Source organism: Oncorhynchus kisutch, linkage group LG16 (genome assembly GCF_002021735.2).
Source record: "Oncorhynchus kisutch isolate 150728-3 linkage group LG16, Okis_V2, whole genome shotgun sequence".
In the NCBI taxonomy this organism is placed as follows: domain Eukaryota; kingdom Metazoa; phylum Chordata; class Actinopteri; order Salmoniformes; family Salmonidae; genus Oncorhynchus; species Oncorhynchus kisutch.
In genome coordinates this window covers 41,774,811-41,802,489 of record NC_034189.2, presented here as the reverse complement: position 1 = coordinate 41,802,489, position 27,679 = coordinate 41,774,811, and the positions used below count along the sequence as shown (strand labels likewise).

The 27,679-nt window shown below is 41.0% G+C and overlaps 2 protein-coding genes across 3 annotated transcripts; both read right to left on the bottom strand.

Moving 5' to 3' along the window:
• Positions 1-5,581: 5,581 nt before the first annotated feature.
• LOC109878182 (oocyte zinc finger protein XlCOF10) lies at positions 5,582-15,428 on the bottom strand. 2 transcript variants are annotated; one of them, XM_020470415.2, is made up of 2 exons: positions 15,160-15,428; positions 5,582-7,700 (listed from the first exon to the last, which is right to left on the bottom strand). In XM_020470415.2, the coding sequence occupies exons 1-2, from the start codon at positions 15,350-15,352 to the stop codon at positions 6,703-6,705; spliced, it is 1,191 nt and encodes a 396-aa protein (XP_020326004.1). In that variant the 5' UTR covers positions 15,353-15,428; the 3' UTR covers positions 5,582-6,702. The 2 variants fall into 2 exon arrangements, with proteins under 2 accessions (XP_020326004.1, XP_031648320.1); XM_031792460.1 differs by lacking the exon at positions 15,160-15,428 and adding an exon at positions 8,742-8,791.
• Positions 15,429-15,548: 120 nt separating this feature from the next.
• LOC109878183 (gastrula zinc finger protein XlCGF48.2) lies at positions 15,549-26,611 on the bottom strand. The gene is made up of 2 exons (XM_020470416.2): positions 26,073-26,611; positions 15,549-18,110 (listed from the first exon to the last, which is right to left on the bottom strand). The coding sequence occupies exons 1-2, from the start codon at positions 26,383-26,385 to the stop codon at positions 17,272-17,274; spliced, it is 1,152 nt and encodes a 383-aa protein (XP_020326005.1). The 5' UTR covers positions 26,386-26,611; the 3' UTR covers positions 15,549-17,271.
• Between the last annotated feature and the right edge of the window lie 1,068 nt (positions 26,612-27,679).

Below are 27,679 nucleotides of genomic sequence, written 5' to 3'. Positions count from 1 at the left end.
CAATTCTCTGTAATTATTATTACGTGATTAAACGTAATGTTGGTATATGTTGGTAATTGTTTTATAAAGCAATAAGGCATGCGAGTCAGTGCTATTTAATGACTACATAATATATATCGTTCTATATAATGACTGCTTCGGCGTGGGGCAGAACAACGCCATGTACCTATGACTGTATTCATTTTATAGCACTGCCGCGTATGCCTTATTGCTTAATTAAAACATACTTCCTCACCCACTTTTTTTGTGTGCTGCAACCAAATGTCTCAGTTTTACAGATGAATCATATGTTTTGAAATAGATTTTTGATATAAAAAATAGATGATAGTTTTTAAATGATTGAATTGGAATTTCAGTTGACTTCTGGAATTTACTGTCTTAAAGGGGCAATCTGCAATTTGTACATTAATTATACACTGACTGTACAAAACATTAGGAGCACCTAAATTATACACATTTTCATGACATAGATTGACCAGACAAATCCAGGTGAAAGTTATGATCCCTTATTGATTTGACTTGTTAAATCCACTTTATTCAGTGTAGATGAAGGGGAGGAGACAGGATAAAGGATTTTTAAGCCTTGAGACATTTGAGACATGGATTGTGTATGTGTGCCATTGAGGGTGACTAGGCAAGACAAACGTTTTAAGTGCCTTTGAACTGGGTAGTAGGTGCCAGGTGCACCGGTTTGTGTCAAAAAACTGCAACACTGCTGGGCTTTTCACGCTCAACAGTTTCCTGTGTGGACATCCAGCCAACTTGACACAACTGTGGGAAGCATTGGAGTCAACATGGGCCAGCATTCCAGTGGAATGCTTTCAACACCTTGTAGAGTTAATGCCCTTACGAATTGAGGCTGTTCTGAGGGCAAAGGGGGTGCAACTCAATATTATGAAAGTGTAACGGATGTGAAACTGCTAGCTAGTTAGCGGTGGTGCGCGCTAAATAGCGTTTCAATCGGTGACGTCACTTGCTCTGAGACCTTGAAGTAGTGGTTCCCCTTGGCTTTTGTGGAGCGATGGGTAACGATGCTTCGAGGGTGACTGTTGTTGATGTGTGCAGAGGGTCCCTGGTTCGCGCCCGGGTATGGGCGAGGGGACTTTCTAAGGTTATACTGTTACAAAAGCATTCCTAATGTTTTGTACACCATTGAATCTTGAAGAATATAACTAACCCTAATATAATGCATCATAAGCTTACTTCAACTGTCTCTACCCCATCAGACCCCCAAATATAAGCTTGTTTTACCACAGAGTTTCTAAACAATGTGATTGTTATCAACACAGTATAGCCTTAAAACATGGTTAAAACTATCATTTTTAATGAGCCCCATCCCTCAGCTCTAAACCAAAACAATGACGGGGTGTTGGCATTGTTATTGTTTGAACTGCAGATTGCCCCTTTTAATTGGAATTCGTCCCAACCCTGATGTGTAAAGACTGTATAACCTCTACTCCTCATCTCCTTCCCTCCAGACTTCCTGCAGCTCTCTCCTGCTGTCTCTGAAGAGGAGGTTCTCCCTGGGCACTGTGAGCAGGAGCGGAGCCTTCGTCTAAGACAGGAGAACACTGAGCCCACACAGATTAAAGAGGAGGAAGTCGGGACCAGTCAGGAGGAAGAACCGCTTCAAGAACTCTTTGATACCAAATAATCCATATTCGCTCCTCCCTGTGTGACAAGTGAATGTGAACAGGAGGACCCACTTCAGTCCTTGATTCCTCCTCAAATCCAGACTGTGGAGAACAGAGTGTGTGACCCTAAACAAGTGAATCTCACACCTTTTGGTACTGTGACTCAGCTAAAGGCTCTCAACATTCCCTGTGACCCTCCAAATAATCAAAACAATGCATCCAGCTACAGCACAGCCGAAAGCAGCGACTCAATAGGACTCGACAGCAGCCCAACATTAGATCCCAGCCTACCATTGGATCACAACTCACATTGGAGAAACACTGTTTCAAACCCAGCAACACAGCTATAAAAACTCTCCGGTGCTGTGACTGTGGTGAAACGTTTGCTCTAAAATCTGACCTGCAGATGCTTGTGACTCTCGCCAAGAAGAGACCCAGTGAATGCCAATTATACCTGTAAACTGAAGGCCCATGTCAGACTGTGTCTCAATGGGAACCTGCACCTGCCCCTTTTGTGGCAAGACCTTCAAACTCAAAGTAGATATTTCCAAGCACATGATGATTCACACAGGAGAGAAACGATTTAGCTGTGGTGACTGTGGGAAGAGCTTTAATCGCAAAGGGAACCTAACCCAACATGTTGGAACTCACACAGGAGAGAAGCCATTTAGCTGTAGTGTCTGTGGGAAAAGCTTCTATCAGAAGGGGCACCTGAACGTGCACAAACTGACTCACACAGGAGAGAAATCGTTTAGCTGTGGTGACTATGGGAAAGCTTCAGGGTCAAGGGGAACCTAACCATACACAAACTGACTCACACAGGAGAGGAATATGGCCACTCTGTCTGTGGGAAAAGATTCAGTTATAAGGCTCAGCTGTTATAACATATGAATAATGTCCACAAAGAAAGAGAACAGGACTAAAACAGAATAAAAAATATTTAGACAAAGATCTGTCAGATGAGTCGGTTGACGTTTATTGGGTTGAGTATGGTCCTTGAGGAAGAGTTGAGCAATTTCCGCTAGATGGGCCAGCTGCGAAGTAAGAATTGGCTATATTGAAAAAATGAATTTAAAAAAAGTGTTTGCTTTTTGGTCTTAAATTAAGGTTAGGGTCAAATCAGATTTTATGACTTTGTGGCTGTGCGAGCTAGTGACCACTCTGCAGAGCTGCCTCCAGAACAAGATTCGGAACGAAAAACGCTGACCTGCATCAGAAGATGGAAATTAAAAGGCAGGGTTTGGACAACTGAAAAAAAAGTGAATTAAACTCTGGATAATACATGCTCTAGAAGTGTTAAAGATTTACTTTTGTAAACATTATATTGGGGTAATTCAGACCTGAGTTACGCATGTAACTCTTTTTTTACGTTACGCATAATTCCCTTTTTTTCGCATTGCTCTCTATGGGTATTCTGAACGCTTTAATTACATGCTACGACATTTCCTGTTGCCTATTTGTTTTCTGTCAAATGTTATTCGCCGCTATATAGGTAGTGACCGTCAGTATTAACCACATTTTTTAAAACACTTTTAGTGTTAGTTCCCTTTAGTTGGTACACAACATTTCGTATAATTCCTTTTATTGTTTTAGTTTAGCCTACCTTAATATGTTTCCTCTTTAAACGCTGTCACGTTCTTGTGGTTTTTACTGAGGGTCGCTAGTAATAGTGGATATTATTTAATGAAGGCCTCGTATAAATCGGGAAAACAATAATGGAGTGCAGACCTAATCATTATAGTTTGAATTTTACATGCAGCGCACGACTTAGTTCCATGATCAGTGCGGGCAATCAGGGCTAATTTATATCCTACTAATGTACACACCATAGTTTTATTTTATGCATAAAAGCTCTCCAACCCTATTTTTTTCCCTTGAAGTAACCTAGGATTCATGAATACTTACTTTACCCTAAATGTGTAATATCAGAGGGTTTTAATCTACCCATGGGATCTGAAACAGACAAATATTCCTTTTTGTTTTTAATGGCTATCTTTCATTGATCTCCATATTCTGAACGCATTCTCCGTAGGCTAGATTAGTCCTGTGCTGATCAAATTAAAATTAAAAAGGTACACATTATTTCACATTATTAAGGTTATATCCTTCCTGTTTGGCCCTGTCCGGGGGTGTCCTCGGATGGGTCCACAGTGTCTCCTGACCCCTCGTGTCTCAGCCTCCAGTATTTATGCTGCAGTAGTTCATGTGTCAGGGGGCTAGGGTCAGTTTGTTATATCTGGAGTACTTCTCCTGTCCCATTCGGTGTCCTATGTGAATCTAAGTGTGCGTTCTCTAATTCTCTCCTTCTCTCTCTCGGAGGACCTGAGCCCTAGGACCATGCCCCAGGATTACCTGACATGATGACTCCTTGCTGTCCCCAGTCCACCTGGCCGTGCTGCTGCTCCAGTTTCAACTGTTCTGCCTTCTTATTATTCGAACATGCTGATCATTTATGAACATTTGAACATCTTGGCCATGTTCTGTTTTAATCTCCACCCGGCACAGCCAGAAGAGGACTGGCCACCCCACATATGCTCTCTCTAATTCTCTTTTTTTTTCTCTCTCTCTCGGAGGACCTGAGCCCTAGGACCATGCCCCAGGATTACCTGACATGATGACTCCTTGCTGTCCCCAGTCCATCTGACTGTGCTGCTGCTCCAGTTTCAACTGTTCTGCCTTATTATTATACGACCATGCTGGTCATTTATGAACAGTTGAACATCTTGGCCATGTTCTGTTTTAATCTCCACCCGGCACAGCCAGAAGAGGACTGGCCACCCCACATAGCCTGGTTTCTCTCTAGGTTTCTTCCTAGGTTTTGGCCTTTCTAGGGAGTTTTTCCTAGCCACCGTGCTTCTACACCTGCATTGCTTTCAAACACATTACATGATCAATTCAGTCTGCAACTCAGTGGGTGTGCTTTCTGGGGTTGAACAAAATGTATTCAGTGCACGCAAGGGAGCCACACCCACAAATCTCATTGCTCACCTACATAAGGTTAGTCTGAATACCAACTACTGAGAAGTGCATAGCAAAGGCCTACATTTTTTAAGTGAATCGGCCCCTAAGTGAATCAAGTTTGATTTGAATTATGTAATTATTAAACAGTACAGAGTACTGTAGGAACCTCACAGCACTGGTTCCAATTCTGTTTTCACATTATTAAAAACTGGGATTCCGGTTTGTTTTGGAACTTCTCTCAGGGTGATTAGAGAATCAAAATGATGTTATTGATACATTGAAAATACATACTTTCCAGATAATAGTGCCTTCCTTCTGTCCAATACTATTTCTCATTCATTTTGACCTAATGCTGTTCATTCATGATATTGATTGAATCTTTTGGGAAGTAAATCACCAAGTCGGCCTTCTTCCACCTCCAAAACATATCAGGACTGAGACCCTCTTACTGACCCCACTGCTGAAATCCCCATTCACAACCTTTGTGTTATCCCACCTGGACTACTGCAACGCCATTTTTCTACGGACTCCTTGCCAAAACACGGGACAGATTTCAAAACTCTGCACACCCGAGTCTGCTCCCCTGGCATTGGCCTCCCCATCATCCCAGGCTCTGCTTCATGGGTGACCATGCTGTTAGAAGTGCAGCCCCCCCCACCCCACCCCACATTCAAGTTTATTTTTTACTTGCTGATTCTCTCTTTATGCAACTAATCCATTACATTACCAGCAAAAATATTGTAATCAGATACTTCTGAAAAACCGGATGACTTTTAAATGAAGAGCTGTGGCGTGTCTCCACTTAACAGGTAGAAGTTACAAAATGTGCCTTCCCCCACACAGGACACAGTCATGTTTCTCTCCATGTGTACTCTTAAGCCCATGATACAGTAGCAACATTACCTCAACAAATTCCAAGTGTATCATGGCCCTGAAGGCTCCAATGAAGATGTCAATGTGAAAAGAGACAAGTCAGGAGGCGGTCATCAAGTTCAGAAAAAGTATTTAATGGCGCAAACAGTAGGCCTACTGGGAGATCGCTCTGCAAAGTCAGCAACCTCTTCAAGATACAACTGCTAAAATGGCAACTGGCTAAAAGGCTAATTATTCTTCTGAGTGACAAGAACAGTAATTCTGAATGAGACATACATGCATCATTATAGACGATGGGTGATATTTAACAATGAAGCACACAAATTGGTTTCTGGAAGAGACGGGCTACACAATTAACCACAAGTTCTGAGCTCAGTGGAAAAATAGTTTCACACTTAATGAAAGTTACTGCCAATACAGAATGGAAAATGACAGGTTAAGCAGAACATGTCCTGATTATGGCCTTTAATAGTTATGCATAGATTGTGCCGACAGTCATGGCAACTTTGCTTCTAGCTAAGCAACTTTGCAGAATTTTTTTTGTGTGTGTTACTTCTTACATTATTAGCCCAGCATTTGTGTGTGTGTTATTACATACAGTCTGAAAGTACCTGTAGATATCAGAGCGGCGGTAACTCACCAGCATTACGAACAGTAATACAACTTTGTTTCAAGGATCCATTTCCTTTGTTCCATGGCATGTTTTGAGTTGTTATATACTACTGCACGGTTGGAGCTAGGAACAAAAGCATTTTGCTACAATCGCAAGAACATCTGCTAAATATGTGTATGTGACCAATACAATTTGATTTGAATAGAGATCAGGCTTCAGGGCTACCAGAGTAAAGGTCAATCAAGTGTGTCCTCGGGTGAACCTTCAGGCTTTGAAGGTTGTTCTTCGCTGTGTGTTCTCTGATTTCTATTCAATGCACTTCTGGCACTAAAGCATTTTCTACAGAAAACGTGTAATGTGTGAATGTCTCATACGCAGTGTCAAAAAAAGTCAGTTGTGAAAGATTTGCCAGTTCTGGTATTAATGTGGTTCCTGCCCTCTGTCTCCCCAGACGATTCAGATTGGAATGAGTGAACCATTTACAACAATCCTGACAGCAAAATAGTTTATTGCTCATCTGATTATCTTCATATGCACTCATATACATATATACATTGTGCATATGTATATGACTGTCATATGTGACTGCCAGTGCTTAAAGATCTGCTACTATAGCAACAATTATCTGATTTTCCTCGTGTGAATCCTCATATGCGCTGTCAGATTACCTCTATGACGAATATATTTGCCACAATAATGACAGTTACAAGATGTCTCTGTGTGATTCCTCATGTGATAACTTAGAGAAGTCTGCTGATTATAACATTTTCCACAGAACTGGCAGCGATAGGGTTTCTCCCCTGTGTGAATCCTCCTGTGAATATTCAGATCCATACATTTATAAAAACATTTGCCACAATCATGGCAACGATGCGATTTCTTCTCTGTGTGCGACCTCCTATGATAATTCAGGGACCCAGTGTTAGAAAAATATTTGCCACATTCACCACAGCAATAAAGTTTCTCTCCCCTGCGATCCTTCAAAGTGGTCAAGGAGGGTTCGAAACGGCCAGACTGAGTGAATATTTTTCCACAATTCACCCTTGTGTGAATCCTCATATGAGAATTCAGATATCCCCACTGAGCAAAACATTTGCCACATTCATCACAGCGAAACTGATTACCTCTGGAGTGTATCATGATCCTATGAGAATTCAGTTTTCCCATCTGAGTGAAAAATTCACCACAATCACTACAGCAAAATGATTTCTCTTCTGTGTGACGCCTCCTTTGCACTGGTGATTTCAGATCCATTGATTTTCTACCCTTGGAGCTGATAAAGCCTTTTCTATTTTCTGTCGGTGTCCTCCTCGATTTGGGCTGGGGCCAAGAGCCACGGGTTGGCTTTGAATAATCCACTCCGTTAGGTTTTGTTCTGTCTTTGTACTCTTCACTTTGGGTTTGTGAGGACTGAGTTGAGTACTGATCATAGTCACTTTTCACCCAGGTAGGAGTGAATACAGAGTCTTCCTCCTCCTGGATGATACTGAATTCCCCCTGTTCCTCTTTAATCTGTATGGGGTTCCAGTCATCTTGCCCCAGATCGGGGCTCCACTCTTGTTCAAATTGCTGCTGCTCAGGAGGAAACTCCACTTCAGAGACAATGAACTGCTCAAAATCTGAAGGGAAAGACAAAAGATGAGTTAGAATTCATAAGCTGATAGATAAGGGGTCGTTGCATCTTATGTCAGGCAACGCTTCATCCTCAACTGACAGTGTAGATAAATTCTGACATAAAACAATGGGGTTCCTGTTGAAGTACAAGTTCAGCCTTTCACAATGTAATATTAGTTGGTTCTTCACCTTGAAAGTAGTCTATGGGCCAGGGGAGTCTTTAAACAGCCACTACGAATGTTGGCAAACTTCAGCCACAACTAGATGAACATCTATGGAAGTGATAAGCAACTGTGCAATGTCAAATCAAATTAGGGCTGACCCCAATTAATGGACTGGTCGATTGTTTGGTCGTTAGGCTGTTGGTCGACCGAGATTATTTTAGTCGAGCAGTAACAAACATATATTTGCGCCAATCTCTGTGAACTAATCCATTGCGGTGGCCTAGACTAAAAGCCGATTTAAGCTTGATTCTAAAATGTGGTCGGAGGCTCCATATGGAGGGTGTGACAGAGGCCAAATCGATCTCTGTACCGCATCGCCATGCGCCTCCCAAGTTTTGTAACAATGCGGAGGTCTCTGTATAGCTCCACATTGACATGATTTGGTTGACGGTAGGTGGGGGCGGTACATCCTGTATAAACACAAACTCACTTCCTTTATCTCTGCACTGCTCTGGGAAACGCAAGAAGAATGAATGCCCTGACTTCTACTGAGGCCATATCACCATAAATGATGCATGGCCAATGCATACATCAGATTGAACATGCGCCCAGACCAGAATGCGCCCTCTCCTGCCAATTTGGGCACAGTCATTGTTTCATAGCTTAGTGTGAATAGTTTGCTTTTGATTGTTAGTGTATATCAATTCCCCATTACATACACTACCGGTCAAAAGTTTTAGAACACTTACTCGTTCAAGGGTTTTTCTTTATTTTTTACATTGTAGAATTATAGTGAAGACATCAAAACTATGAAATAACATATATGGAATCACGTAGCAACCAAATCAAAGTGTTAAATCAACTTAAAATCGCTTTTCCAACCGTCTTGAAGGAGTTCCCACATATGCTGAGCACTTTTCCTTCACTCTGCGGTCTGACTCATCCCAAACCATCTCAATTTGGTTGAGGTCAGGGGATTGTGGAGGCCAGGTCATCTGATGCAGCACTCCATCACTCCCCTTCTTGGTCAAATAGCTCTTACACAGCCTGGAGGTGTGTTGGGTCATTGTCCTGTTGAAAAACAAATGATAGTCGCACTAAGCCCGAACCAGATGGGATGGCGTATCGCTGCAGAATGCTGTGGTAGCCATGCTGGTTAAGTGTGAATTCTAAATAAATCACAGACAGTGTCACCAGCAAAGCACTCCCACACCATAACACCACCTCCTCCATGCTTTACGTTGGGAAATACACATGCGGAGATCATCTGTTCATCTACTCTGCGTCTCACAAAGACACGACGGTTGAAACCAGAAATCTCCAATTTGGACTACAGACCAAAGGACAAATTTCCACCGGTCTAATGTCCCTTGCTCATGTTTCTTGGCCCAAGCAAGTCTCCTCTTATTGATGTCTTTTAGTAGTGGTTTCTTTGCAGCAATTTGACCATGAAAGCCTGATTCACACAGTCTCCTCTGAACAGTTGATGTTGAGATGTGTCTGTTACTTGAACACTGTGAAGCATTTATTTGGGCTGCAATTTCTGAGCCTGGTAACTCTAATGAACTTATCCTCTGCAGCAGAGGTAACTGTGTCTTCCAATCCTGTGGCAGTCCTCATGAGAGACGGTTTCATCATAGCACTTGATGGTTTTTGCGACTGCACTTGAAGAAACTTTCCAAAGTTCTTGAAATGTTCCGTATTGACTGACCTGCATGTCTTATAGTAATGCTGAACTGTCGTTTCTCTTTGCTTATTTGAGCTGTTCTTGCCATAATATGGCCGTAGCCCTATTTGGTAAAAGACCATCTTCTATATACCACCCCTACCTTGTCACAACACAACTGACTGACTCAAACGTATTAAGGAAAGAAATTCCACAAATTAACTTTTAAGAAGGCTCACCTGTTAATTGAAATGCATTCCAGGTGACAAACCTCATGAATCCGGTTGAGAGAATGCCAAGAGTGTCATCAAGGCAAAGGGAGGCTACTTTGAAGAGTCTCAAATATAAAATAAATTTTGATTTATTTAACACTTTTTTGGTTCCTACGTGATTCCTTGTGTTATTTCATTGTTCTGATGTCTTCACTATTATCCCACAATGTAGAAAATAGTAAAACATTAAGAAAAGCCCTTGAATGAGTAGGTGTTCTAAAACATTTGACCGGTAGTATACAAATCACCAATAGTACATTTACCATTAATTCTTATAATTACTCATCTACAAATGATTGTTACTTTGGTTATGGTCATTTCTTTTAATGCATTTAATATTATTCATCCAGTCTTCCTGTTCTCATCATCAGAGGGGACACATTGTTTGCAGTGTGCAACCTATACTACACTTGTGAGAAACAAGTTTTGGAGTGCTGCTGTCAATGTTGAGTAAGGATGTGCACGCAGAGAAGTACTTCTGTAGGCTACCTGGCCTGCGAGCAAATGTAGGCCATTTGGAGTTCTGATAGTATTTCTGATTGGCTTAATGCACCACCACTAATGACCTGTGGAGCTTCTCAAAGTAATGTTTTCTTCACCTCAAACAGCAAGCAAACAAAGTCTGTTCTTACATCCATTGAGAATTACAAAATCTGTCCAGCTCTCTTTCGATAACCACTCGGCATGAAAAGGGAAAATGTCATGCTCTGATCCTGTGGAAACCTCATAAAAATAGGCTTCTTATTAGTGCTGGACTTGGACTGAAATAGGTTCCGGTACTCATTTTGGGTCATGATACTGCTTATATTTAGGTGCAGGAGCTCCACAATACTTTTGAGCTAATATTCTATAAGAGGAACAGGAGCTCAAGCAGTAGAACATTTGAGGTGTTGGTACTCAGCTCTGGTGAGCTCCTGCCAAAGTCAAGCACTGCTTCTTATCCCTTGTGCAAATAGCCTATAGCTGTGTCTGCTCACTATATTTATACAATGTTACAAGTATGCTTGCACAAGCCTCCAGCTGGACCCAAGTTAATATAATGGTTCAAGTTTATTGCAGACAGGCAAAACGTAGCCAGTGTGATTCATTTAATACTTATTTTTAAAATCAGGGTTTCAACCTGTAGGCTGCAATAGTTTTTATTTGTTGGCTTTATGTAGGCTATTTTTACATAGTTGGCAATGGAAGTTACTTTTTAGTTTTATCATTTTAATTTAGATAGAATTCAGTTGTCATGTAGTTAATGATTAAGATATGAAGATGTTATTATAAATTCAATTAAACTGTTTCATGAAAATGTGCATATCAAAACCATAACTGGCACGCAGATCCGCAGAAATGGTAAGATAAATTGGCAGTCCACATGAGAAAGGTTGCCGACTCCTCGTGTAGCCTATTACCAACAACTTCAAGAGAGTTATGGCAAAATCTGCAAAAGCCAGCAGGAGCTGACAGGAAATAGTTGCGTCAGGTTAAAGTTTTTTCTTCTGGTTATCTAGATCTCTGACACCCTCTTGGGGCATCAAACTGTAAATTTAAAGCAACAGTTGACTTGTAGTAAAACGCCAAATGGATCTACCTCCTGGTCCTCTTCCCCTGTCTCACCCACCAAGGGTAGAGACAGAGATGACCTCGCCTACTGAAATGCCGGATTGGGGAAAACCACCAGAAGACGACTCAAGCCAACCAACTATTGAACCTGACTGGTGTCAGGAAGAATCACCCTCTGCCTCAAGTGACACCTCTGAATGGGAATTGCTGATAGAGTAAGGGCACTGTCATAAACAGAGGCCCATATGCGCACTGTAAGAAAAGCATTTCCTCATTGTTGCTAGAGTAATAGGCTCTGTCATAACCAGAGGCCCATATATGCACTGTAAGAAAAGTATTTCCTGTTGTAAGATATGTCATCGCCCTCTCTGCTCTGAGGGAATGGGAGGAGCAGCAGATCGGGTGCAGAGAATCAAAAGGTATATAAAGAGACATTTGCCATTACTTTGGCGCTGACTTCTTGAATTCTGAATTCATTTAGACAACCATTTGACTTCGGGTAAATTGACACCTGACTCAAATTACTTAAAAGATTCTAACTTGTTGGATCTGAGAAGTGACTCTCCGATATACCGTTTAACTATTGAACAGTTGTTTTGTCGCTTTGCGCCAGGTACGTGGGTGCTGATGCAAATATATCCAGAGAGTTCTCTGTAGCCTCTCGATTGAGCTCAGCATCTCGACCTCGTTGCGAGCCACTGACACTGCGGTAGTTCAACGGGGTTGAGAGGCACTCTAGTCCTTAAGGTTATCCCTTGCTTTCTCTTATGGATGTCTGAATTGATCCTGTGGTTTTGCGCCAGGTACGTGGGTGCTGATGCAAATATATCCAGAGAGTTCTCTGTAGCCTCTCGATTGAGCTCAGTATCGCGACCTCGTTGCGGACACAGACTTTTTTGATATTCCATTTGGGGCAGGGAATCACCAGCGGGTTCTCTCATCCAGTCCAAACTTGAATTTCTCAATTTAGTAAAGCACCGACTCCAAGTCAACCTCTCAGCCAGTAGAGGGGAGTCGCTACTAACTAAATTCTAAAAAAACTCTGACCGATTGAAACTCTGTTCCTGATCTTGTGGGTCTCCTCGTCATCTCTCAAAGGAAATTAAATAACTATTATAAGTATTTAATATAGAGATAAGTGTTATCATTGTACCAGGCATTTTATAAGAGCATTAAGTCAATTGCATGTTTTTGATTAATGCTGTGTGTGACCGAGAAACAAATGGTGTATTTTGAAGTGTGTTTGATTTGTAAAAGACAAAAAACAGAGTGTTTTCAAAAATAAACGGTAGTCTTGTTTTGTCTCGAGCAAAAGGGTCTCTCAAAGACAGTTAACGGCACGGGAGATAACAACTCTGACACTCCCCGCTACCGGGACACTGGAAACGGGGATCAATGCTCTATGACAGAATGAGTTACCATTAAAAGACAAGGAGGAAGGTGTGTCCAGTAGTGATTCATTTAATTGTCTTATCGATCTATCTAAAGTTTTATTTTCCAAGCGATACATAGCCGACGGGCAGAGTAGTGAGACTAAGTTGACTAAAGGTCTTCACACTTTAAACTAGATACATCACAGAGGGGAAATACTCAACCACAGGGAAATCATATAGAGACTGGTAGGACTAGTGCTTAATAACAACTCAGGGATCAATTAGTGGTGAAGCAAAGAGTCTAGAGGATAAAGGTGGGGTTCACACATCCCAGCTAGAGCTAGACCGTTGAGAGTGACAAGGCAAAAGACCTCTCTACGCGGACAACGCTTCGATATAGAAAGAGAGGCAGGGCTATGCGAGCGGTCCTGGTTATACCGAGATAACCTGAAGTATCTATAGTGCCCTGTCCAATCCAGGGAACGGGACGCTAACCACCTCTAGCAGCCCCACTGCCGGCCAAGGGGCGGGGCTGAAGGTTTCGTATCGCGACAGACTTTATTAAAACACATGGGGTGTGTCTATATATAGAAAAATATACTTTAAAAAATGTTGAGCAATGATTTGTCAAAAAAACAGATTACTTTTGGTCAACCAAGATTTTTTTTTGTCAGGGACAGCCCTAAATCAAATAATTGTGTTGATTTGGCTATTAACTGGAAAGGTGCTTTAATAAGACAGGCATATTCTGCCCGATATTTGCCTCTATCCCTTTAAGTTAGTAAGGAGGAAACTGGCACCTTTTGCAGCCTGAATGGAGGATGTTTAATGTACTCACTGATAGCAGGGAAATTAGTGTGTTAGCCAAAGTACAATGTCTGTTCAAACGATAGTGGGAACGTCAAAAGACAGAAACAGCGATTACTAGCGGCTGTTCAGGCTAGAAATGATGCAGAGGCAGGCTGCTAGTGGAGTCATGGCAGAGGGGAAGAGGTGAAGCGAGAGGTTTTACTCCACCCCAAATCTGTCCAAATTAAGCAGGTCATTAATTATTAAGCAAGTGGGGAGTTTTTGCATGGGGGGAAATGAGTGTTGAATTTATTAGTACATATAAAAATGTTTTGCCATTTTGATAAATTAGGCTTTTTTGATCTAATGGAAGTTTTCGTAATACTTAGTTTATTACAAGTGTACCACAGGAGGCTGGTGAGGGGAGGACGGCTAATAATAATGTCTGGAGTGGAGTAAATAGAATGATATCAAACATATCTTGATCATTTTCCATTAATTACTAGGAGCCAGTCCTCCCAAATTAAGGTGCTACTGATATAAATATGATGCACAGACATCCTGGTAAATTTGAGGAAAAAACATTTTATATCGGAGTTGTCCCTGTTGAAATTCGAGACTTCAATGCATGCATATTCATGAGGTTAGCATAGCATCTCATTCTCCATTGAATGCAGTCCGTTGACTTCAAACCCCCTCGTCAAATATTCCAAAAAGTATTACAAATAACGAGATATATCTACCAATCCAAAGAGAGGAACAGCCAGGCGCTTGACAGCCCGCCGTTCTGCTCTGTGGACATCAAATCCAAATGTTAGGGAGAAGACAAGCATCTCCTCATACAGTTTATATGGGGCGTTTTCATTACGGAAACCGTTCACCGTTCTAAAAACCAAATGGAAGCAAACAGAGTAAACGAGAGTTTCTAATTGAAAAATTCTGGTAGGTCCCTCCCCATTTAATTCGCTTCTGTTTAATAACTGTTTTTCAACCGAATAGCGCGTAATGAAGATGCCCCCAACCATAGTCGCGTCACTAGTTAGTTACCACAACCAAAGTAATAAACTTCGTATTTGGTGTGATTTATCGCCGGTTGGCATCCAACGTCATGGTGCATTACCGCCATCTACTGCACTGGAGAAACTAAAACCTATCTGCCAGCTCCGTTGCTCTTAAAAATAATAATATTTGAGAATATATCTAATGACGTTCTACTCAATATACGCGTTAAACTCATTTCCTGTATCCCCTCCTCCCTCATTCGAGATCTGCCTCTCTTTCCCTCTGATTCTGCAATACATGCTCCACAATCTGTCAGTCATAAACCCCGCCTTTTCTACAATTTGTATTCTTAAAATCTGATTTTAAACCTAACCCTTAAAACCAATGCTAACCTTATACATAACCTTTAATACCAAAAACAAATGTTTGTTTTCATTACATTTTACGATAGAGCCGAGTGTGGCTGTGGTAACTAGTGACAGCCCCTGGTCATGTGTAACTGCAACTCAACATGGCTGCCGAGTTTGCTAGCTGTAGGCACATCAAAGGTTTTATAGCCACGTTACCTAGGCTAGCTTCCTGCTGCATTGAATTAAATTCCCAACATTGCAAATGTTTATAAAATGAATACGGAGAAAGTAACAAACCTGCTCTATACAACTTTATCTCAGGTTTCAGGATGACGTCAAGCAGCCCCTGTAGACGGCCGTTGTCCTCTTTCGATAGATTAACGTTGTCCTGGTACTCTGATATCGTTTTTGCAACGGCTCTGAATATCTCATCTGCAGCGCCTGTACATCGTTGGTTAAAAATCACTCTCAACAACTCCAATTTAGACATTTTTCAGAGAATGCCAATGGCTGGCTAGCGTGTGTTGTGTGTTCCGTCACCGGTGAAGCTAACAGTAATGAAGAACTTCCGGGGCAAGTTTTTTTTAATCCTTCAAAGTAAGAGTAATGTAACATGAAACTGTAAAATGAATAACCAAGGCAAACATTATATTATACTAGTTATAAAACACATGGATCGCTTGAAGTAATTGTGATATTTTTTTATTTTTTTTAAACAGGGTTCCCACTCTTTAAGAAATCATTCCATAACTTTTCCATAAAATGTTTTATCATAACTTCAAAAGGAAGAAAGTACTCAATAGTGGGTCAAAAGTGACCATCCAAAGTACAAACTTATTTTTATGCTCTCTAGAGAACAAGATGTTACTTAGTTTTCAGTACTAATTTTAGGTCAATAAAGTTTTTTTGCAATACAATGAAGGCAGAGCTTGGTCAACAGGGTGGAGGCAATAGCATACACAACAGTATCATTGGCATACAAGTGCAGGTTACAATTTTTTTTACAGACAATTTGATATTGTTAATATAAAAAGTACAGGACCCAGAATCAACCCGAAGGACACCTTTTCCTAATATCCAGAAAACCTGATTTAACACCATCAGGAGATATACATTGAGTTATATTTGTCAAGTAACTCTTAAACCAGTTACATGCAGCCTGGTCTAGGTCAATTGAAAGCCTCTGTATTAGCAGTGAGTGATTAACAGTACTGAAAGCCTTTGACAGGTTAATGAAGAGGGCAGCACAATGTTGCCTTTCATCTATACAGCTAACCACATCATTTATAACTAGGGATGGAGCAGAGATAGGGCTATGACCTGGTCTAAAACCCAACTGATGTACATTTAGAAAACATTTCAAAGATAAAGTTCTTAGCTGAGAATTAATCAAGTATTCTAATATTTTAGCAAGGCAAGAAAGTTTAGAAATAGGCCAATAAGTATTTAGGTCACAAGGGTCACCATCTTAGTGAAGGGGAAGTACATGGGCCGCCTTCCAAACTTTAAGGGTAGTACCAGATATATAATCGTCAGGTTAAAAATATGGGTTAATAATACAGCAATCAGGGGGGCAGTGAGCTGCAGCAAAAATGTATCAAGAATATCAGTCACAGGGGATTTTTTAAAAACATCAATGTTAAGAAAAGGCATCTAGCACGTCACAGATAGTAAATTGTTGAAATGAAAACAAAAGATTCACTAGAAGTTGACAGGTTAACCATCGTGTCAGCTAGAGGCTGTAGTGGACTAAATTGCCAGTCCACTACAGAGTCAGTTTTCCTTGAATTGGCCCAGGTCCGACTTCTAATCTGAATGAGCTAAGATGAAAGCCAAGGGTTGGATCTATCTTTGACTTTGAATAGTTTAAAAAGGGGCGTGTGTATCTGCTAGAGGAGTACAGTTGCAAGAAAAAGTATGTGAACCCTTTGGAATTACCTGGATCTTCCTCTAAGTCACAACAGTAGACAAACACAATGTGCTTAAACTAATAACACAAATTGTATTTTTCTTGTCTATATTGAATATATTATTCTAAACATTCACGGTATAGGTTGGGAAAAGTATTTGAACCACTAGGCTAATGACTTCTCCAAAAGCTAATTGGAGTCAGGACTCAACTAACCTGCCGTCCAATCAATGAGACGAGATTTGAGATGTTGGTTAGAGCTGCCCTGAAATAAATTAAAAAAAACTCACAAAATGTGATTTTGCTATTCACATGAAGCATTGCCTGATGTGAACCATGCCTCGAACAAAACAGATCTCAGAAGACCTAAGATTGAAATATTTGCCAGTCATGGTAGCATGTGGTTCCTCACCTCGGTCTCCTCATACTCTAACAATTAGTGAAACATTTACAACAATCCTGACAGCAATATACTTTTTTTTTTTTTTTTTTTTAATCGCTCATGTGATTATCGCCAGTGGTGAAAGATCTGCTACTATAGCGACAATATTACTTCCCCTTGTGTGAATCCTCATATGCGCTGTCAGATTACCTTTATGACGAAAATATTTGCCACAATAATGACAGCTGTAAGATTTCTCTGTGTGAATTCTAATGTGAGACCTCAGATTACTAGGACGAGCAAAACATTTGCCACAGACCTGGCAGCAAAGCGGTTTTTCCCCTGTGTGAATCCTCATATGAAGTGTCAGATCACCAACTCGAAAGAAACATTTGCCACAATCATGACAGCGATGAGGTTTCTCCCCTGTGTGCGTCTTTCTGTGATAGTTCAGATACCCAACTTGAGTAAAACATTTGCCACATTCACCACAGCGATGCTGTTTCTCTGCTGTGTGAGCCTTCCTATGAGCATCCAGTTCTCCCATCTGAGTGAAACGTTCCCCACAATCACTACAGCAAAATGGTTGCACTTCTGTGTGTCTCCTTTCCACTGGTGATTTCGGATCCATGGATTTTCTACCCTTTGAGCTTTGTCCTTTTTCTGTACATGAATCATCTTCCTTAGGTTCTCTTTTGATCTGTTCAGTCGAGTCCATTCTGTCTTTTTCACTTTGGGTTTGTGAGGACTGAGTTGAGTACTGATCAAAGTCACTTTTCACCCAGGTAGGAGTGAATACAGTGTCTTCCTCCTCCTGGATGATACTGAATTCCCCCTGTTCCTCTTTAATCTGTATGGGGTTCCAGTCATCTTGCCCCAGACTGGGGCTCCACTCCTGCTTACAATGCTGCTGCTCAGGGGGAAACTCCACTTCAGAGACAAAGAACTGCTGAAAATCTGAAGGGAAGGAGAACAGATGAGTTAGAACTGAAATGCTGATTATCTGGTTTTAGCAACGCTAGAATTTACACACCAGCATGTCTAGGAATTAGATGAAAATAAATAAATAGATGTCTGCCAGAGGACAGAAGTTTAAAAAAATTCAATTTAAACGTACTCTGCCGATTGTCTGTAGGCTTGAACCTTATGCATCTAATAAAACATAAATTAAACAGACTTTCCAAGAATGAGTCTGTTGTAGACCCACTTCCTCTTCACTTAACTCGTGTAAAAATAAAAGTCCTTTACCTGCGCCATACCTGCACAAAAAAAAGCAAGAACTTGTGGGGAACTTTTATTTTGACATGAGGTAAGCAGAGAGGAACTGACCTCGCTGAGGAACTGCATCGGTCTACAACAGACTCATGTTTGGAAATTCTGTTTAATTATACAGTACCAGTCAAAAGTTTGGACACACCTACTCATTCCAGAGTTTTTCTTAATAGTTTACTATTTTCTACATTGCAGAATAATTGTGAAGACATCAAAACTATGAAATAACAGATATGGAATCATGTAGGAACCAAAACAGTGTTAAACATGAGGTAGTCACCTGGAATGCATTTAAATTAACTTCTTATGGGCAGGTGGGATGGTAGTGTAGAGCGCAAGATTGCAGAGCGCAAGATTCAAACGACAGTATTATAAATATTTAACTTTCATAAAATCACAAGTGTAATACATCAAAATAAAGCTTAACTTCTTGTTAATCCAGCCGCTGTGTCAGATTTCAAAAAGGCTTTACGGCGAAAGCAAACCATGTGATTATCCAAGGACAACACCCCGCATACAAAGACAATGGAGTGGAAACACTACAGCCGAAATGGGAGCCACCTGGAAAACTACAATTTCTGGCTAATTTTTCCAAAAACTGCAGTTCCTAGGGCTTCCACCGATGTCAACAATCTGGGAGGACTTGTGATAGCCATTGAAAATAGGGGTAGACTGATGTTTTGGGGGGAGAGGGGGGGGGTTTGCCTGCCATATCAGTTCTGTTATACTCACAGACATACTTTTAACAGTTTTTGAAACTTTAGATTGTTTTCTATCCAAATTATATGCATATCCTAGCTTCTGGGCCTGAGTAACAGGCAGTTTACTTTGGGCACACTTTTCATCCGGAAGTCAAAATACTGCCCCCTACCCAAGAGAGGTTAACAGGTGTGCCTTGTTAAGTTAATTTGTTGAATTTCTTTCCATCTTAATGCATTTGAGCCAATCAGTTGTGTTGTGACAAGGTAGAGCAGGTATACAGAAGATAACCCTATTTGGTAAAAGACCAAGTCCATAATATGGGAAGAACAGCTCAAATAAGAAAATTGAAATGACATTACTTTAAGACATGCAGGCCAGTCAATACGGAACATTTCAAGAAGTTTAAAAGTGTCTTCAAGTGCAGATTCAGAAAACGTCAAGCGCTATGATGAAACTGGCTCTCATGAGGACCGCCACATGAAAGGAAAACTCAGAGTTAACTCTGCTGCAGTTACCAGCCTCAGAAATTGCAGCCCAAATACATGCTTCAGAGTTCAAGTAACTGACACATCTCAAAATCAACTGCTTAGAGGAGACTGCGTGAATCAGACCTTCATGGTCAAATTGCTGCAAAGAAACCACTACTAAAGGACACCAATAAGAACAAGAGACTAGCGTGGGCCAAGACACACAATCCATGGACATTAAACCGGTGGAAATCTGTCCTTTGGTCTCATGAGTCCAAATTTGAGATTTTTGGTTCCAACTGCCGTGTCTTTGTGAGACGCAAAGTAGTTGAACGGATGATTTCCGCCTGTGTGGTTCCCACCGTGAGGGCATGGAGGAGGTGTGATGTTGTGGGGGTACTTTGCTGGTGACACTGTCAGTGATTTATTTACAATTCAAGACACACTTAACCAGCATGATTACCACAGCATTCAGCGGCAATAGGCCATCCCACACCCCCAGGCTGTGTAAGGGCTATTTGACCAAGAAGAAGAGTGATGGAGTGCTGCATCAGATGACCTGAATGCATGCCAAGGGTGTGCAAAGCTGTCATCAAGGCAAAGGGTGGCTACTTTGAAGAATCTCAAAATAAGAATCTCGAAACCACATTTCGATTTGTTTAACACTTTTTTGGGGTTACTACATGACTCTGTTTTATTTCATAGTTTGGATGTCTTGACTATTATTCTACAATGTAGAAAATAGTGAAAAATAAAGAAAAACCCTTGAATGAGTAGGTGTGTCCAAACTTTTGACTGGTACTGTACATTCCATTACATAAAAATCTATTTATTCCTCCATGCATAAGGACCAAGCCTACAGACAAGTGACAGAAAAAGTAGAAGTTAAATTTAATTTAATTTATGGCTTCTGGTGGACTACTCAGTTTTTTAGCAAGTTAATTCCCATCAACGTGTAAATACTAGCGCTGCTAGCACAGCTACACACTGATTAGATAGCGCATAAGTACCATCTGACATAACAGGGTCTAGGATAGGATAGCCCATGATTTTCTTTTCAAGATAGCCCATAGGAGAGTTCAGGATTTTGCATTTATATGTACTGTTGTCGATTGACCAAAACAGTTGTTGAAGTGTATATTAATGGGCAATCATTTTACCAGCAGTCACAATCTGACTTGACTGATTATAATGGAAACGGTATAGCTCAATACTGGTATAAAACACAACCAAAGGTCCATTTCAAAAAAGAAAACGCTGATCAGCTGCTCGATTAAGTTCTGGATCCATACATGTTAAGAGAAAAGATGAAGATGCTAGAACGAGGAGCGGATCATTTATTCTATCCAGATGTAAAATTATTGATATCGACTGGATTTGTGACGCAAATTCTTTCTTAATTTCTCTTGCTATATGAAACCTACAGTATTGATCGTAGAGTTAGAATCCTAGAGCGGACAAAGCCCAAACCCCCGATCAAACTACAGACATTTCCAGTCAAATATCAGGAAGGTTTGCCTGACGACTCATCCTGAATTTAATTCCACTGCTCTATCGACAGCGCCATACATTCAGTCAAACTGTCACCAGGAGCGATCAGCCCACAAAGTTGGAAATCCCAATCAGTTGACTACATTAAAATGATGGAAGCCCTCAAAAGTGTTGCCCTTTCGGCCACAATCATTCTTTATGATCCAGACTCATCGTGGAGGAGAAATGTTAGTGGGCTTGGACTTGGCCGAAACAATGTGGATGAGTAGTCAGGCTAGCGGGAGGTAGGATGCTGCTGATTAACAGCGGTCTACACTTGCGGGGCTGTAGTGCACAAGGCCCACAAACAGCTGCCACAGTGGGTCTGCAACTGTATGCTGCAGGCAGCATTATTCAATGAAATACATCCGGAGTGAGAATAACAGATCTGTTTATAGTCAAATAAATTCATTATTGTATTTAGTTCAAACTATGTAACGACATTCAAACATTGTTTAGCATTATGATTCCATTATTTCTATGCATCAGTTTCAAGACAGGACTTTTCATTGGAAGGTCGAACATCCAATGTCACCATCTTTACCCATTGTTTATGTTGCTCACTTCGGTCATAGCGCTAGCGGCCCAGTGGCAGCTTGCAAGTCATAAAAATCGAACTAGACTAGACGTTCATTACTACTTCTCTTTCTCGTTGGAATGGTGCTATGCCACGATCAGGACAGCGTGGAGCCGGCGCGGGATATGGCTCGGAAAACGTACCGCAATCCCATTATCCCAACTGATAAATCAAGAAGATTGAAATACTGCTAGCCTAACAAGCTGACAAAAAATACAATTTCAAACTTCTTGATTTGTCAGTGGGGATAATGGGATAGAGCTCGCCAGCTTGTAGGCCTTAAAGAGGGAAATGATTTAAATCTGGTTCGTTCAGCCATTCCTAAGGGGGAAATTAATAGGGAAAGAAAGGGGTTTTGGGATAAATACCAAAAATAAGGTCTGAGGTTCTTAACCTCTCTGAGCACAGAACCCGGTAGCGGGCTGAAATTCCACAACATACGGCGATCGCTACATAAATAGTCATATTAAACATTCATGAAAATACAAGTGTCTCACATGTATCGAAAGCCTAGCATCTTGCTAATCCAACTGCGTTGTCAGATTTAAAAAAGGATTTACTGCGAAAGAATACGATGCGAATATCTGAGGATAGAGCCCCATAAAAAACAACCATTTCAACCAGCACAGGAATAACAAAATCACATACTGCATTAAAATAAATCGTTTACCTTTGACGATCTTCATCTGTTTGCAATCCCAATGCTCATTGTTACACAATGAATTATCTTTTGTTTGATAAAACCTGTTTTTATAGCCTAACACAAAACATTTTGTGAACCACTTGTGTCGTGAATTCCATCTCATTCCATTTTCAACGACACATTCCAGGTAAATAACCCACACAGAATGTGACTTTTCCAGTCATGTTTCGTTTTATTGCAATCAACTGGTTTGTTTGTAACACAACCAAACCTGATGGGCCATTTCGCGGGACATATTGACAGAAAGAAAACGATTTGAAGACAACAAGTAATGACATCACTGTGCACCAATGATATGACCACTGTTTCATTGATTGACTGTATTTTAACCCAATGACCACTGATCATCTTGAAATCCAGCTGGGTAGATAGCCAATGAGCTGAGGTAAACGGCAATATGTAATGTTTGTGTGTTGGAAGACCAAACCATGTCGTAAACTCCAGCGTAAAGAGAGTCATTCACTATTGAAGTTTTATTCCGGAAGGAGCTACGCATTTTACGCACAGCGTTGTTTTGGTAAACGCGCAAATTCAGCTGTTTATATATCAATCAGTATGGCGACTAAGTCAGGGAAAGCTAAATCTAAGTCTAGATATACAGATGTACACACAATTTTAGAAGAAATTGATTGGAAAAGCGAGACAGAGATTGTTGTAGGACGATTCATTTAGCGATTCCCAAGAGGAGGAATATTTTTTTGTAGCCACTGTGTATAATCTGTAACGTGCCTGCAGAAGAGCCTATTTGAGGCTGTTGAGGGGAGGGCAGGCCCACAACAATGGCCAAAGTGAAATGGAGACAGTAGATACAGCTGGTCTGTCATAATATAATAGAGACAGTAGATCTAGCTGAAATGTCATAATATAAGACACAGTAGATGTAGCAGGTCTATAATAATAATAATATATTCAACCTTATGTTCCCTGTACTCTATACATATATATCTGTTTATTATACCTCAGCAGGACAATATTGTGTAGAGCTTTGGCAAAGTGGGTGATGTTATATCCTTCCTGTTTGGCCCTGTCCGGGGGTCTCATCGGATGGGGCCACAGTGTCTCCTGACCCCTCCCGTCTCAGCCTCCAGTATTTATGCTGCAGTAGTTTGTGTCGGGGGGCTAGGGTCAGTTTGTTATATCTGGAGTACTTCTTCTGTCTTATCCGGTGTCCTGTGTGAATTTAAGTATGCTCTCTCGAATTCTCTCTCTCGGAGGACCTGAGCCCTAGGACCATGCATCAGGACTACCTGGCATGATGACTCCTTGCTGTCCCCAGTCCACCTGGCCTTGCTGCTGTTCCAGTTTCAACTGTTCTGCCTGCGGCTATGGAACCCTAAACTGTTCATATTTACTCGAGGTGCTGTCCTGTTGCATCCTCTACAACTACTGTGATTATTATTATTTGACCCTGCTGGTCATCTATGAACGTTTGAAAATCTTGCCCATGTTCTGTTATAAATCTCCAGCCGGTACAGCCAGAAGAGGACTGGCCACCCCTCATAGCCTGGTTCCTCTCTAGGTTTCTTCCTAGGTTTTGGCCTTTCTAGGGAGTCTTTCCTAGCCACCGTGCTTCTACACCTGCATTTGGTGTGTTTGGGGTTTTAGGTTGGATTTCTGTACAGAACTTTGAGATATTAGCTGATGTACGGAGGGCTATATAAATACATTTGATTTGATAGAGGACTGAGGGTCTTCCAAATATTGAAAGTGTGTAAATAGTTACCCATGTTATTTTGTAAATGTATATATTTTTTTCTTCATATTTTTTTCTCAATTTTTTGTGTGTGTGTGTTAGAATAACATTTTGGCATTTTGTATATAGTTATTTGTTTCAAAATGTATACCTTCACCAATGTGGGCACTTGGGTACATTTGGGCTACTTGTGTGGGACACCTGGGTGACTTCATGATAAAAGTCATGTATCACACTCAGTTTGGAAGTTATCATTCTGTCATTTTGCACACAAGTACTGTTGCCCTCATATCTTTCACTGAAATTGTCCCCATCATCCTATCTTGTTCATTTTAAAGATACAACAATAAAAATAAAAACTTATGTTTTCTCCTACATTCAATTCACATTTACACAAACTTCAGAGTGTTTTCTTTCAAATGGTACCAAGAATATGCATATCCTTGCTTCTGGGCCAGAGCTACAGGCAGTTAGATTTAGGTATGTCTTCAGGCGGAAATTGAAAAAAGTAGGGGGTAGCTATAAGAGGTTAACAACATTAGGATATCATCATCTTCTTCTTCTGTGGGTTTTATGGCAGACTACAACCCAAAAAGGAGTATTACCGCCACCAACTGGACGGGGTTGAAAAAAAACACGGTCAAAATAAAACCCATACGTGACAGAGAAAACTAACTTAATCCACCCACAATAAAACAAAACACCACATTGACAAAACCAAAATTCAAATCTCCATATCTGCCTTCTCAGGCTCTATGACCTGAGAGGGTGGTAATGGCTTGTGACAATACTCCATGCAACTCCTTCGCCGAGAAGTCTACCAGTCCCAGGAACCGTTCTGCCGCATCCACAATGATATCTATTTTCCTGGACTTCCTCTCCACCTTGGCAGTGCCATTAATCGCCGTAGATATAAAAGGCCACATTCTTAAAACTGTAACACATCTAGGTCTTTCTTGCTGTTGAACTGGTTGGTCTTGGAACAAACACTCTGACTGTGGTTTATATTTCCCAACTGCACTTGAGTAGGGAGAGACTCCACATATAAAAAAATTATGGAGGATACTCGTCTCTTTCTTCATTCACCACACGATTCACCCGACGAGCATCAATCACTCTAGGAATATGTTTCAATCTGTGCAACATCGACTCCCCACGAACCGCCAGATATTACCCCCTTCGGTGTCTCTTCGGGAACAGGACACATCAAACTTATAAAAATCGGGTGAGATGCAACCCACTCTCCTTCTTATCCTCAGAAGAACAAAAAAATAATCTAAACAAGCCTGCCTCTCGTGATCCTCATAGCCTTCACTTTACCCACAGCACTCTCTCCACCAGTTTGGTTATATCAAATGGATTCGTCAAAATTGATAATCAAATCAGCTGCTCCTCATTAACAAAACATACTCCTACAAGATAAAGGACATTCTCATCCCTGTTTGCAACTTTGGTCCGTATTCTATTCTTTTGGACAATATTCCAATTCTCCTTGAGTCCCCCGCCATTATATTCACGCTCCACATCAGCGTTCGCTTCTGCCATCTTTTCGCTGTCAGGGTGAACAGTTACTTCAGGAACACCCTTCAAAAACAACTACTCGGCCATAGTTATGACAGCTACGCCAAAGAAAGCATTAACTACCTTGATCTACATGCGTGTGGGTGGAGTTTTGTCTTTAGGAGATCATATACATTTTTATCTATGAGATAATATCCGTCAGTTAACATTACCTTTTAATTCTTTGTGCTTGTTTTTATTAAATGAACGCTTCAAAATTCACAAAATGTTACATTAGCTGATGAAGATTCTCAAAACGTATAAAATCTCTTAAAAGTACTTTACACCACTACCATTACTATTGCTCTCTATTAGGAGTAACGAGTACAGCGCTACAAGTTGACCATTACTTGGTTTACAATTATTAACGTTAGCTCAAAGGCTGACAACAGCCCGTTACAAATTGGTAGCCAACCTTCGTCATCGTGAGTGTCGTCCGCATCATCTTCATTGGCCGCGGGGGAATTGCCCGAAATACAGTTATTTATCGGTGAGCCGCTGCTGACAGGCGTCTGACCTTCTTTGCAACTCGCTGAACCGTAACTCGACTCAGCCAGGGTGAGTTGCTTCTGTAGTATTTTGATTTGCTCTTTGCTTTGAGAGACTTCTGCACGTAATGCTCCACAGCAATCTTCTACTAACTTACAAATCTCTGTAACCGCAGCGGAGGCTAGTATGTCCATGATGACAGAGTTTATCCGTTGATGCAAAACACGCATTTCTGACATTTTAAACCCTTTGCTTTTGTGAAACCGGTGATAACTACTACTATGAAGATTAAAAACGTCCAACAAAGTTCTTTTTTGCCAGTTTGTTCAAGAAATAGTAATATTTGTAAGAATATCTGGTTTAATGTCATCAATATTCCGCCATCATTGATAACTGTGTCCTTCCTTACGTCCACATCCGGGTCGAGTTAAGATAGCTAGAAAGCGCCACCTACCGCGTGGAGACTAGAATACGCATTACCCTGAGAACTCCTTGAGCGCTTAACGTTGTATTTGGGGTATTCTCTTACTGTGCGAGTTATTCTTATGCTTTGTAGAATCATTGTTTAGTATTGAGAAAACCATAGTTTTTTTTGTGTTTATCATGCTATCATATTGAATAAAGGATCTAGCACTGGAGTAGTCTTAACCTCAGACAAACTATATGAGGTTGCATTAGTCTCAAGATCATGTGCAAAGCAAAATGCAGAAATCCTGGAGAAGCATAGGCAAAACCTGCGCAATTCCTTCAGAGGCCCAAATTCCTGTGGGATTCCTGTGGGTCTTTCCTTGTTTTCCTAGTTAACCATCCTAATATCCATTCATCATTCATCCTAATATCAGTTCATCATTCATCCTACATTGTCCTTTCATGTATCAAACTGCAATAATAAAATGGCACCAGACCATTCAACTGCAATCCTCCTCTCTGTTTTAATGGCAACCACCACGATAGCCCCAACTCAAACCAGCAACAGTTACATTAAGATACAGTCCTTTACCACCACAACTCTGATCATTTTTGTTTTACAATGAGCCATGACTAGAATACAGTAAAACAGTATGTCAACACTATTAAAGTGACCCTTGTTCAATGACTCTATGTACATAGGGTGAAGCAGTCTCCAAGGTGCAGGATAGAAAACTGGGTGGTATCCGGCTAGTAACAGTGACTAAGGTTCAGGGCAGGGTACTGGGCAGAGGCCAGCTAGTGTTGACTTTTACAGTCTGACTGTCTGGAGATTGAAGCTGTACTGTCTCCTCCTTCCAGATGGTAGCAGTAGGAACAGGTGGCTGAGGTCCTTTATAATCTTCTTGGCCTTCCTCTGACACATGGTGCTGTCGATGTCTTGGAAGGCAGGCAGTGTGCCTTCGACAGCACCACCCTCTGGAGAGCCATGCGGTTGCAGACGGTGCAATTGCTGTACCAGGTGGTGAGACAGGCCGACAGGATACAGTATACTCTCAATGATGCATCTGTAGATTGTGGAGGCCAGATGACCTGGCCTCCACAATCACCCAACCTTAACGCAAT

What these genes read in the sequence shown, in the direction of transcription:
- LOC109878182 (XM_020470415.2), bottom strand. Translation starts at nt 15,352, where the DNA reads ATGTCTAAATTGGAGTTGTTGAGAGTGATTTTTAACCAACGATGTACA. An exon ending in GATAAAGTTGTATAGAGCAG is followed by an intron (nt 7,701 to 15,159) that starts GTTTGTTACTTT and finishes CTTTCCCTTCAG; the next exon opens with ATTTTGAGCAGTTCATTGTC.
- LOC109878183 (XM_020470416.2), bottom strand. Translation starts at nt 26,385, where the DNA reads ATGTCAGAAATGCGTGTTTTGCATCAACGGATAAACTCTGTCATCATG. An exon ending in CGACACTCACGATGACGAAG is followed by an intron (nt 18,111 to 26,072) that starts GTTGGCTACCAA and finishes CCTTCCCTTCAG; the next exon opens with ATTTTCAGCAGTTCTTTGTC.